This window comes from Canis lupus, chromosome 6 (genome assembly GCF_003254725.2).
Source record: "Canis lupus dingo isolate Sandy chromosome 6, ASM325472v2, whole genome shotgun sequence".
Lineage (NCBI taxonomy): Eukaryota > Metazoa > Chordata > Mammalia > Carnivora > Canidae > Canis > Canis lupus.
Window position 1 is genome coordinate 22511117 of NC_064248.1, and position 14055 is coordinate 22525171.

Below are 14055 nucleotides of genomic sequence, written 5' to 3' on the forward strand. Positions count from 1 at the left end.
CTTTCTCCCGTTTTTCTTTGATGCTAGCCACTGTCCCTTTTTTTTCTCCAGTGATAAGATCCAAATTTTTGTATATATTTGGGCTTAGCATTACTATAGGCATAAAACTTTGGTTTGAGTTCCTTAGGTCTGTCTAGCAGAGAAAAAAGACCTTCTCGGCGTAGTGCAGTCCAACTCACTGGTATTTGGGGCCAAAGCCTCAACTACAAATAAGGTACATTTCTTTGTTTTGCCAGCCATCTTTCGTGCAGAAGATTTGGGTTCCCTAGCCAGTATACCAGGGTGTGCTGTCATAAGATCTCCTTAAGTGGCACCTATTCATTGTTACCAACAAATTCACTTTAGAAAATGTGGGAAATATGGAAATGTATAAAGAAAGAAAGGGATAAATCAGCTAAAACTTTCCACTCAGGCAATGACTGTTAATGTTTTGGTGTATATTTTAGAAGGCTAAAAGACAAAAAAATCTTTAAAAATGTATTTTAGAAATTTGAAATTATGTTCACATGTAGTTTTGCATCTTCTTTCCAAAGCTTAATGTATTATGTATTAATTTTACATGTTTCCTAAAATGTAAGCATTTGCAAAGTTCCATGGTAGGAATGTACAATAATTTCTTAGATATTTCAATGACTTTTGGCTTTTCTGTTTTGACTTTTATAAAAATTTAAAGATCTATATTAGATAAATAATTCATGAATCAAGCAGCATCCCACTTAGCAAGTAGAGAGGGCTCCAAGATTTCTTGTTTTGATTTTTAACTGTTAAAGATGATTACATTCCCATAAGATAGCCTTTTAGCTAAACCAGGACTGGACATTTGCTTTTTGGACTGTGTTGTTAGTCAAAAATTCCTCCTTCCTCCTTTAAAAAAAAAGCTTTTAAAAATGCTTTTATTTTATTGTAGTTAGGAAGAATCTTAGACTGTATTGGATAAAGACAGAAAGACCGAAAAGAAGATATTCTTGACTTACTTAAGTTAGTTGATTAGATACATAAACACTTTTGATGACCTGAGTTGACTGAGTTGACTTTAACCTTGGAGTCACCTAGGCTTGACCACATAGGGTATGCTGGGAAGGATGGACAGGATCAGAATTCAGTGCCACCAGCAGAGCAGCTTGAGCATTGTAAGTAAGGTAAAGAACACCTTCCTTTACATTTGCTATGGGAGACAGATGTAGTTCTTCAGAGCCAGATTGTTGTCTCTGTTGTTGGCTTTCTCCAGCATCGTGGGACACTCAGGCAGACATAGTTCTCCTTCACATACTGCAACTTGATCTTCTGACATAGTCCAAATTCCTTCTTACTCCTCAAATAATAACATCTCAGATAAACTCCATTTTTTGTTTCTGGGCCATATTTCAGTCATAGGAAAAATGCAAATTACGACAAAACAAACAGTGATTAACAAGGATTTATTAAAAGCAAATAAGCTCCCAGAAGCCACAGGCTTGGTACAGCTGTAGTTCAGTCTCTAACATATGTTTTATGTCCATATTAAGAAATGACATTCAGAATGATCAAGCCCTGTATGATTCTGAGTCATGTAAGGAAAAAAAAATCATTTATTGAAGGATTATGAACAAAAATGTTTTAAGGCTGTTTTAATCAGAGGAGTTTGAAGAATAGTGGTAACTTTGGGCAAGTTTTTCACTTTTCTGATCCCAAGTTTCTTTGTCTATAAATAATGATAACAGTATTTTAACAACATAGGGAATTTCTGAGGGTTAATTTTATAGGAAATAATACCTATAAACAATTGGTATAATGCCTGATACAGTATAAGCACTCAATAATTAATTGTTATTGTTTGTTTCAAGTATTGAATTTGCTAGGTGTTGGGAAAATAATATTAAATAAGACATTCCAGATCATTGTCTAATGGTGGAGGCAGATATGAGGTTATGTGTTTTGGTCATATGAATAAAATACAGTGTAATAAATGGTATAATACAGTTATGACAGAAGAGCCTCCCATAAGTTTTAGTACTTTTGGAAGTGAAACTTTAGAACTTTTCCACTGCGGCCGTGCTCTTTCTGTCTTGGCTTCACATGAGAAATAGAATTTTCTTTCTTTTTTTTTTAAACCACACTTGAAAAAGGTTAACAATGATCAGGTCACACTGTAAATAATTAAATCAGCATCTCTGAGTTGCTCCCAGTTTTTTTTTTTTTTTTTAATTTCCCTAGATGATTCTAATGTACAGCCAAGTGTTAAAGCCAGTGCTTTAGATATTTTTTCTTTTTCTTTGATATTTTCCAGGATTATATAGGATAATTCATTTCTTTTTTTCTTGATTTTTGAAACTTGAATAATAGAAGCTGTGTAGAATTTTAGAGTTTATAAAATGCTTTTATAAAACTGTTTGTTGTGAAAATCATTTTATATAGTTTGTAAAATAAATCTCATTAAAATTTCACAGCAATTCTTTTAGAAAAGTATTCTCAAAACACATATGAGGTAAAAAAGTGGAGGAAAGAGGATTTGAACCCAGGTATTCGGAATCCAATTTTTCTGTTTCTATTGCATTTCTAGTGGAGACTTCCAACCACTGTTTGTGTATGGCGGGGGGCGGGGGGGTCTTCTCTTGCTGCTTTATTTTCTACCTGTATAGCTTTATGATCTGTTGTGAAATCTTTGCTCATTGTTCATGTGGCTGAACCGCTTGGGGTATGCGGTATTTTTTTTTTTTGTATTTCTTCCTTTTTTTGTATTTTTTTTTTTTGTATTTCTTTTTTTGTATTTCTTCCTTTCATCCCAGCTCTATTTCCAGCTTAGTTGTAATTTTTGAAATAGCAGTAACTATTTCTCAACACTCATAGCTTTCTCTTTTAGACAAGATGTATAAACTTTTCCTAGTTTATATTGCAGCAATGAATCCCTGTTGCCAAGTCTTTGTGGTACATGCAAGTGTGTTTAATAGCCAAATCTACTCTTCTAACAATGCAAATATCCCTTGCTACCCAAATGTGTTTAGTTTGGATCATGAGAACTTGGGTACAAGGGACACCTAGACTCAAGTTACTCATGTTAGGCCCTTCTGTACTGGAATTAACTCCCTTTCCCCTCTGGCCAAACTCAAATACATAAACAGGTTCCATGTGGCACTCTCTACTATTATCATTGAGTTGTCATTCCATCTTGGATTGAAGCTCCTTTCCTGTTGTCTTCTTTCTCTTCTATCTCTCTCCTCTTCTACAGAGCTCCCAGCTCCATCCTACCAAGGAAGGAGAGAGTGAAGGAATGTATTTGAGGGATGGGAGTGGAGGGCATTCCTGTCATAGGGCGAGTATGTGTGAAGGTCTGGAGGCCTTACAGTCTTTTTCAAGGTCCCATTGTTGCCACAGCTGGCTAATACCAAGGGCCTCTCAGCCTAACTTGTGTTATGTGAAAAGACTTCCCTCACAGAGGTGAAGACAAGGAGGAAAGAATGAATGAAGGAGTCAGAGGACCCTTTTTGACATGGCTGCATTGTATACCCTGGTATGGAACACTGTTGAATGGACTCATTCTCTATTATTGTTTTTCGTGGATCATATCTGGTCTTACAGTATTCATCCCCAATCTCATCCCTTATGTTTTAGTTAAGTATTCTTCATCAACTCAGTAGTTGTCCATAAAGTCAAATTCAAAAGATGAAACTTCTCAAGACAAGTGTTATTACTCCATTCTTTCCAATACAGTCCAGAAGCCAAATTACACTTTTAGATGCTATCTATGAACTCAGCTGTTCACATTTCAATTTTTTCTTTAAATGTAAATACTGTTGTCCTCTCAAGATCTGCTTTTTACCCAGCATCACTGGAAATAAATTCTACATTTCTTCTGGCATAGAATCAAGGAGAATGGGTGATAATTTGGTTTGGTGAGTTCTGGCAAGCTACCTTTTCCCCGAAAGAGGAATAACCCACCTCCTGATCAAATCAATACCATCATGTCCATTCACCTTAGGTGGAGATCATCAATAGCCATTGCTTTGTTGTCTTCTTCATAGGGTTGTAAAGTGTATCTTGAACGATTCTGTCTTTACTCTGGAGCTTAGTATTCTGTTGCTTCTATATTAGAGTAGCACCCTAGAACAAAAGAACCTCATGTCTAATTTTACCATGCCAATTGGATAGACTTCATTCTTTTTCTTCTCTGGGTCATGCTTCCAACTCCTTTTTTAAACTAATAGGTTAGTTCATCTTTTTCCAAACAAGCACTATACTCACATTCTATAAAATAGACATAAATATGCAAGGTTAATTTTAAGAAGGCACATATTCTATTTTTCATAGAAGTGACAAATGTAAATAATTTCTCAGATTGTAGCGATGCTCCTATTTATAGATGACATATTCTAGTGTTAACTTTTTTTTAAAACTGCAGAAAGATTGATTTTAGGACATAAACAAAAATAAACTAAGGTTTAATTATGCAAAAAATTATAAAAGGCAAACCAAAGCAACATCAGATGAGGCCCAAAGGAAAAATCAGATCACTTGTTAGAACTCTAGGGGAAGAGTCTAGGGGAGATTTGGGATACAGGGGTGTCATCGATGGCCAACTCAACTGCTTCCCTTTATAAACCAGAAATCACTAGTTCCCTGACTTACCACCCCGAGATAACCAGTGGTTTGTGGCAGAGCCAGAGATTGGGCCTACGTTTCTTGATTTCCGCTATTTTTCCTTCTTGACTACAACTATTTTCTTTCTTCTGTAACATATACTAAACAATGGTTATTAGATTATTGTGTGTTTTGTTTTGTCTTGGTAAGAAGTAAAATAAATAGTCCCCTGGGTCTCTGCAGTGGGAAGAGGTCATCATTGTGAAGTAGGTAAAGGGGTTGAAAAAAAGAGCCTTTGTGTTTGTGTGTGTTCAGGGAGGTTTCCTGTAAAGTGTCCTTTACTTTGTGATATAGTGATTTAGGGTGGGGTTGACCTAGAGCATTTTTTGCCCTAGTTACAGAGGTTGTAGAAGTCCTGTTGCCTGTTAAGTCGTGCCCAACAAAAATCTGGTTGAGCAGCCTCTGCACAGCACTTTGTACACAGCAATCGGGGGATAAGTGGTAGATGAGTTGAAGTGATAGTGGCAGGAATCATAAATCAGATTTAATGCAGTCCTGATAAAGAATTGTGTAGTCTCCACTCTGAAATTTGATGAACACTGTGCATGAATTACCTGCCGTGATACATAGTGAAGAGCTTGATTTTGGCTAACCTCTTAAGAACCTGTGTATGCTGAGAACTTCCCCACTGCCACTGGAAGTAAACACAAGAGAGGGTTTTAAACCAGACCCATGCCATGTTCAGGCAGTTTGCGTGCCCCAGCCATGTGCCATGAGATTTGTTGTTAGCCTTGCCACACAGACTTCCTCTTGGCAGCTGTCCTGTGCTTCCCCAAAAGGAACAACCCAAAACAACTGACAAAAACAAAGGTTCCCTGCCTTCCTGTCTCTAACCTCTGAATCCATAACTATCCTTACCTCCTCCTCCTCCTCTCTCTCTCTCTCTCTCTTTTTTTTTTTTATGATAGTCACAGAGAGAGAGAGAGAGAGAGTCTCTCTCTCTTTTTTTTAAAGAGAGAGAAGCAGAAACACAGGCAGAGGGAGAAGCAGGCTCCCTATGGGGAGCCTGAGGTGGGACTTGATCTCAGGACCCCAGGATCACGACCTGAGCCAAAGGAGATGCTCAACCACTGAGCTACCCAGGTGTTCCTCCTTACCTCCTTCTCTGCTGTCTCCCACCTCCTGTTTAAGGCACTTCACTACTTCTTTTCTGAATCCCTCCTTTGCCTCTCACTGAAGAATCCTCTTTCTGTAGGCATCTCCTGTTCTTCCCCTCAGTATGTAAGTTTGTCTTCCTGGGAGTCCCCTACCAGGCACAGCATCTTTCCTCCTTCCTTCCTTTTATAACTGAGCCTCTTGCATATAAAGAGTGGTCTTCTTGGAATCATTCAATTTCCTTACCTTTTCTTCTCACCTTCTCTGGTCAGTATTCTGCTTCACTAAAATTGCACCATCAGCTTCTTAATTGGCCATTCCAAAGGTCTGTCTCAGTGCCTGTCTTGGCTTTTCTTTTCTTTTTAAAGATTTATTTATTTATTTATTCATAGAGACACAGAGAGAGAAAGAGAGGCAGAGACACAGGCAGAGGTAGAAGCAGGCTCCATGCAGAGAGCCTGACGTGGGACTCGATCCAGGGTCTCCAGGATCATGCCCTGGGCTGCAGGCTGCACTAAACCGCTGCGCCACTGGGGCTGCCCCTGTCTTGGCTTTTCTGCAGTAGTTTACATCGCTGTTCCTTCTCTCTGGCTCGCCTGGCTGCTTTTATCTTATTTAACTTCTTTATTGTGACTTGTCCCTTCTGTGCCAGCATTCTTCAAGAATCTACCTGCCTCCTTTTCTCATTAGATGCTGCCTGCGTTTTTTCCTCTCTGTTCATATGGTAAGAGAGTGCTGCTCTGATTTAACTTTCCAGCTCAGATCTCTTTCCTGAGCATCAGACTTCACCTCACTGGAGATCCTCTAGGTACCTCAAATTCAGCATGTTCAAAGCTCTGCTGTCCCCCAGTCTCTTCCTCTGTTCCTGATTTTATTATCCATCTAAATCAGATACTAAAAACCTTGGTGTCCTCCTCTCTCATTTCTTCTCTGTATCCCTTAATATAGTATTACCAGTCACGTGCTTCTCTTCCATCCTGAATTGGCCATACCATCAATGGTTTTGCTAGTGCTGATGTCTTTTATTGGTCTTTTTTCTTTACTGGAAAATCTTCTCTTTCTTCTCTAGCTCACATTTTCCCACTGTCCACACCAATGGCTCTGGCTTTGATTCCCTTAAATGAGTGCATAAGGCCAGAAGCCAAACTATTTCAAGATGAAATAAGGTGTCAAGTATAAAATGCTACAGGGAGATTGAGGAAGGTGAGGACCAAGAAAGAAAACTCTGGATTTGGTGATTTAGGTGGTGTCTGACTCTGGGAGAAGTTTTGTAGTATGGTGAAGACTCCCCACACTTATTTCACCTTTTGCCTACCTTTGTCTGAGATAGCATTCAAGTGTTATCCTTCTAGTCACTGAAACTTTGTTATTAGTGTCCTTCCTCTCCTTTGCCCACTTTATCCAGTTAGTAAATTTTGCCAGTTGACACTTCAGTATATTCTCTCTCATTTGTGTCCCTTTGATTTTTTTCTTTTTTTAAAATTTTTTTATTTATTTATGATAGTCACATAGAGAGAGAGAGAGAGGCAGAGACATAGGCAGAGGGAGAAGCAGGCTCCATGCACCGGGAGCCTGACGTGGGATTCGATCCGGGGTCTCCAGGATCGCGCCCTGGGCCAAAGGCAGGCGCCAAACCGCTGCGCCACCCAGGGATCCCTGATTTTTTTCTCCTTGAATATCAATCTTCGTAAATCATCTTTTTGTTATTCACATCTAATTGATTATCAGATTATGATGGTTCTTCTTCATAATCAAATTGTAAATCTGTCCCTTTTTTAAAAAAAACATATTTAAAGATTTATTTATTTATTTTAGAGAGAAACTGTGTGTGAGAGTGAGTGCAGAGAGGGGTAGAGGGAGATAATCTTCAGGCACACTCTGCGTTGAGTTTGGAGTCTGATGTAGGACTCAATCCCTCTACCCATGAGATCATGGCCTGAGCCAAAACCAAGACCTGGAGGTTAACCAACGGAGCCACTGAGGCACCCCTTAATATTTCATTTTTAAGTAATCTCAATACTCAACATGGGACTCAGACCCACAACCCTGTGATCAGGAGTTGCACATTCCACTGACTGAGCCAGCCATGCACTCCCCTATAACCATCTTAATTGGAAAATACAGTGGACAGTTTTTAGTTCTTTGTCCTATTTTATCATTCTTAATGCTGTTGATCACTCCTTCATAACTCTCTTCTCTGGACTCTTGAGACTAGGGAGAGGGGACATATTTGCATGTATGACTAGCTTTAGATTACAGACAGTTCTCCTGCTTTTCTTGCCATGTCTTTGGTGGCCTTTTCTTAGTCTCCTTTTAGAGCCCCCAAATAATAGTGTCCTCTGGGTTCTGTCCTCTGGCTTGATCTCTCATGACCATGTTTGAGCAATCTCAGCTATACTTATGATTTCAATTACCACCCATCTATTGATTCCCAAATCTTTGTCCTTAGCACACACTCTTCCACTGAGCCCCAGAACTGGGTTCTTCAGTTGTGTACCAGGTATTTCTACTTGGAGATTCCACAGAACTTTAAATGGATTCAAAAGTGGACTTACCATCATCTTCCCAGACATCTTCCTTTTTCATTTTGCCTCGATGAAGGGTACCATCAGTAGCCCATCATCCAGATATGACACCTTGGGAACATTAATGCCTCCTCTCTCACTGTCCCCATTCATTAGGTCACAAATCCTATTGAGTCTACTGCCTGAGTTCCTAAATTTCTCAGGCCTGCCTTCATGTTTCTGTCCTCACTGCCTTAGCTTGGACCCTTATTATTTCTTGCCTTATCAGCTTTGTCTCCTAACTGTCCTCCCTTTGTGCAGTCATCTCCCCTTCTTCCTCCCTGCTTCCAAATCCCATACTCAGAGCTGAAATTTGAGTGCTTATTATACATGTGAAATATTGTGCATTCATTCTCACATAACCATCACATTAAATCACTATTCTCCCTTTTGCTTTGGAAGAGGGTAGGCCCAGGTCTCACAAATACAAGTGGTGAGATAGAAATTTGAACCCAGGCCGTATGCTTCAGAGCCATGGACTTAGTTAACTAGCTCACCGAGAACCTTTCACTGGCTACCCTTCTTTCCATATTCTAGTCTTTGGAAGCAAGTCACTACTCAAGGTAGGAGGTTAAGGTCTAACTCCTGTGAGGGAACTAATGATGTTAATTATTTGGAATTCTATAATAAAGATTTATCTCTTCCCCTTGTTTATTTACTCAATCATTTATATATTGTAGATGTGTTTATTTTATATTTGGGTTTATAATTCAATACTATGTTATTTATTTAATGAGCTCTCATTTTTAAAATGTTCAAGTTATTACCAGTTTTTTGCTGTTATAAAACCTGATGAATGAATATTTTCTTAGAAGTCTTGGCATGCTGTTTTGATGGTTTCTTTTAGATATATTCCTCAAAGTAGGATTGTTGGGTAGGTACATTGAAGTTTTCTGTACCTGTTTCTCAGGAGTGGCATTTTTACATTAAACATCTGTTTTTATATTACTGTCTTTCTAGGAAGTGCTCTAACACCCTTGAGGTTTTGCATCCCTCTTTGAGATTATAAATCGTTTATCTTTAAAGCCAGGAACTCACAACTGTTCATGCTGATTCATTTGCCTGTGTAGAGTATTGTGTCAAAGAATGCACTGCAATATCGGGGAAATTCCCAGCATGACGCCCAGGAGTTTCTGCTGTGGCTTCTGGACCGAGTTCATGAAGACCTCAATCATGCTGTGAAGCAAAGTGGCCAGCCTCCTGTGAAGGTGAGGGTGCGCACCCTGCTGGGGCAGCCAGGAAGCAAGTGAACAGGGTGCTCCGTGGTGGCTTAATCGAATGGAGTGAGTATAGTTTCTTCTCTTAAACTTCCACTGAGGAGTTGTTGCAGTTTGCATTTGGTTAATATAGTGAAATCAAGTAAGCTCTGGGTGAGTATAAAATTCAGCGATATTTAGAGGATTTTCCCCATGTTTACTGCTTGCTGGCAGCATAAGAGAAATGCTGTGTCTAAAGAACTTAAGAGTCTAGGGAGAGGGGACATATTTGCATGTATGACTAGCTTTAGATTACAGACAGTCAAGTGATTCCAGTTCACTAAGCTGTTTTTAAAGCAGAAATTTTTTCTTTTCCATTGAGACCCATAGCCTTATAGCTCACTGAAATGAATACATACTCATAAAGGAAATGAATGGGTGTCTTTGCTGTTACAATTGGATTTGAGTGTAGGAACTGAACCCCTAGAATATTCTTACTAAGAAACAGTGATTCATCCTCAATTTTATTCATGCAGCCTTAATACGATTGGTAAAATGATTTATATAATGGAAATAATTAAGACCAAAGAGTTGCGATTCTCTTGCCACTTTAAAAGTTTTTGATAATTCTGCACTGTACCTCAAAATTTCATTCTTTGATTTTGGTAAGGTGTTAAGTAATTCTGATTCAAGGTCCTTCTGTGCCTGTACACTCTACTATTATATGGCCACGTGCTTGTGGCTGGCTCTCCCACCAGATTGGGATGTACTCAAGGTCAGGCATTGTGTCTTATTTATCTTTGTGTCCTAATGCCCTTTTCAGGGCTCTCTGCACGTGGTAGCAAGTGTTCAGTGACTGTCAGATGGATGGACATGAAAAGGCTAACTAAGTATGCAGTAGAGTGGCTGGGCACTAAAGCGAGCAGCGCAGCTGGCAGGGCCTTGAGTACTGAGTGGGCACAGTGGTTGGGGTTATTTCCTGGAAGAGGCTTTGAGAGAGGGAGGGAGTCCTAAAGAGGGAGACTTTGCACTGGAGGGAGGTGGGAGCACTCAGGGAGCACTCCCTGACTGGGTGGATTGGGGGTGGAGAGATCAGCACAGGCATGGTCTGTGGGACAGCCTGTGAGATGAGTCCTCGTGACCCCCGCCTTGGCCACTGTGTTCCGATGCCATTAGCACATCCTTTTCACTGGAACATCTGGATGCACAGTTTGTAGAGGAATTAAGGGACATTTGTGACTGTTTCAGGTTCCATCAAGAATTGGTACTTCTAATCTGTGAAATTGTACTTTCCATTTTTTAGCCACCATCAGAGACTGATATGATGCCCGAGGGACCATCTTTTCCTGTCTGTAGCACTTTTGTACAAGAACTTTTTCAAGCCCAGTACAGGTAAGAGCATATCAAATTGTCTCGTATGTGCTCTGTTTGACATTGCTCTAGATGATCCTACTGTGCATGTCTTTCATTTTTGTCTTTGAAGATCTTCTTTGACATGTCCTCACTGTCAGAAACAGAGCAACACTTTTGACCCGTTCCTCTGCATTTCTTTGCCAATTCCTCTACCCCACACAAGGTAAGAACAGATTTAATAAAATTAACACTGTACATTCCTGTGTATTCTTTTCCTCTGGAGGTTCCTGTTAGTCCTTCCTTCTTACTTATTTAGACAAGTAATGGAATTAGTGATAAATTGAATACAGACATTATTAAAACCTTGAGGTTTGCCAAGGGCATTAGGACACAAAGATAAATAAGACACAAATCCACCCTGTCTGAATTTGCAGGGTGAGCAGGCATACGGGACAAGTAAGTCTTTTCAGTCCCTGTGGTTTTAGTCTCTTCAGTTGCTCATCCATTGATAGTGTCGGGCAGGGGGAGGGTTGTTGAGTGTCTTCTAGATTTTCCAGAGACTTTATTTTGCACTTTTAGTTGCTTTATTTGAGCTGTTTTTTGAAATTTCTGAGAATTGTAAAGAACATATAATGCACAGAGTCAAGTGTTGATATATTATATTTTGTTTGGCTGCCTTCTCCAAAGATGCCTTGGTTTTTGTTTTCTGGTTCTACTTAGGTCCAGATGAGATTTTTTTCCCTTTGGCTTCCAGATAGAGATGTGGGTTAGCTTCTGTTTTTTGTTAATTTCAGATCAGGTTTGTTTTGCTTCTGTATTTTAGTTGAAATAAGTGCCTAATGAGAAGATCTGACTTTGATCTGCACAGGCCTCTCTATGTTACCGTAGTGTATCAGGGGAAATGTTCTCACTGCATGAGGATTGGTGTGGCTGTGCCTCTGTCTGGGACTGTCGCCAGGCTTCGGGAAGCAGTGTCTATGGAAACAAAGATCCCCACTGATCAGGTAATAAGCCTGCTCAGGCCAGTTACACATGAGCCATAAAAATGTTGCTTTCTAAAACAAAACAAAACAAAACAAAACAAAACAAAAATGTTGCTTTCTCTTCTGGAATTTTTTAACAGTCCCCTGCCAAGTATGGTTAGGTAGAAATGTAAAACCAATTGTGTCTGTGTGGAGGAAAGAAAAATTAAGACCCAAAGGATGAAAATGTACATTAAAACTTTTCATGCTTCATTTAATTGTATATATATATATATTTAAAAGGAAAGCTATGATTTTACACCAAGACCTTCCTTTTAGCTTCATTTATAATTACTCAGCCTCTCTTAAGCCATTCTTAGGGATTTTTCTGTGGGCAATAGGTAGAGCATCCCTCTGGTATTTGAAGGTCAGAGAGGCTTAGAAAAGTTGACCCTTTCCAGTATGGTGATAAGAATGGATATCTGCTTGCTGGTATAGTACATATAGATGCTCAGTATGGTTCACTTTCTGCTTAAAGCTGGGTTAGAGACACACTTTGTTTAGATGAGAGAAAGGAACGTTGTACCTCTTCTGCCGCCTTTTTTGGGGTAAATTTTTGATAAGTAGTTATATTTAAAGATTTTTTTAAAAAAAGATTTTATTTATTCATGAGAGACACACACAGAGAGAGAGGCAGAGACACAGGTAGAGGGAGAAGCAGGCTCCACGCAGGGAGCCCGATGTAGGACTTGATCCTGGGACTCCAGGACCACACCCTGGGCCAAAGGCAGGTGCTAAACCACTGAGCCACCCAGGGATCCCCATATTTAAAGATTTGACCCTAAGTATTTTTTACCTGTTTGTGACTTGACATTTTTGCCACAGTTTTTACTCCATTCACTACTATGATTTTATTTAGAAAAACATTTCCTATTTTAGATTTACTAAGAAAGATGATTCTGTGGTAGAATAACTTTTCCCTAGATAGCTTCAGGAAGCTGCTATGGAATCATGTGATTAATAGAAGTATTTTGTACTTTGGCCTCATGTGGCTTCATTTGGGAAGATACTACAGTAAAACAAATGCAACCAGTGGTGTTGCTCTAATATAGTGAGTATCTCACATTTTCATAGGCAAGTACTGGCATGTTAATAAAATGTTCATGTCCTTCCTTACTCTTAAGTGTTTATGGATTCTTTTTTTTCCCTTCAGGATGGGAGGAAAGACTTTTGAAAGAGGGAAGCAGGCTGAGGGGCTGTGTTGAGGGCAGATCTGGTTGTATGTTTAAAGCTTCCAGTGCTTTCTGGCTCTTTTTGCAATGTGGTTTAAATGGCTGATAGAATTACAAGTTTGTTTTTGACCTTAGCTTGCTAGAGAAAGTAAATTACACTTGAATGTTCACCTGCAGAAAAACAATGTGGTCATTATAATCATTAGAAGAAGAATGTGCCAGGAATATTTTTCTTGGACTATTTGTGGAATGTGCCACCAGCCTCTTTCACCTCACAGATTTGTAGTGTGTTTGCGTTAGAAGAGGGGATCTTAGGAGTCCGTTCCAACCCCCTCATTTGAAGGAAGCCCAGAGAAACCGTGTAGCTTGTTCAAGAACATAGGGCTGGTTGGTGGCAGGCTGAGACTGGAACCTCTTCATGCCCAATCCAGCGCTTTATCTCTAGACAGTGGTACTGATCATGTAATGAGCATCTAAATGTTTCCATTGTTTTTTCTCCCATCTTTTGTTTTTCTGTTTTATTGTGAAATATTCAACCATTTCAGAAATAGGACTTAGAAAGTAGAAGTGTCTTAAGTATCTTAGAACTAAGTGTTACTAACTCTAATAGTGTGCTGTGTATTCACTCCTATTTTATCCTGTGCATTTACTACATTTGTTATTTTATAAAAAATGGAATCATTTACACACATTACTCTTTATGTTACTTACTAGGATATCTTTCCATGTTAGTGCAAATATATGTGGCTCATTTTTTTTTGTAATAGCTTTATAATTACAGTAGGACTATAACATATTTAACTAGTTCCTATTGATATTTGAATTAAAAAAAATTTTTTTTTTAGATATTTGAATTTATTTCATTTTTTTTCCTAATACAAAATCTATGGTTGTATGACATTTTTTAAACCTGAAATGAAGAAAAGTTAATGATGTAGGAGAAAGTCTTGGAATCAGATGTGGACTCTTCTTGCTGCAAGAGACTGAATAATCTGATACTTTTTGGCAAGTCTCCTACCTCTCTTCAATTTCTTCCCCT

General features: G+C 39.0%; 1 protein-coding gene across 1 annotated transcript in view; it reads left to right on the forward strand.

Annotated features, from left to right (window-relative positions):
- The window catches only part of USP31 (ubiquitin specific peptidase 31), a 71473-nt gene that overhangs the window by 19892 nt on the left and 37526 nt on the right, over positions 1–14055 (forward strand). Inside the window, exons 2-5 of the mRNA XM_025416191.3 lie at positions 9344–9481; positions 10773–10861; positions 10953–11045; positions 11691–11826. Coding sequence (XP_025271976.2) covers positions 9344–9481; positions 10773–10861; positions 10953–11045; positions 11691–11826 — 456 coding nt within the window. The remainder of the gene's footprint in view (positions 1–9343; positions 9482–10772; positions 10862–10952; positions 11046–11690; positions 11827–14055) is intronic.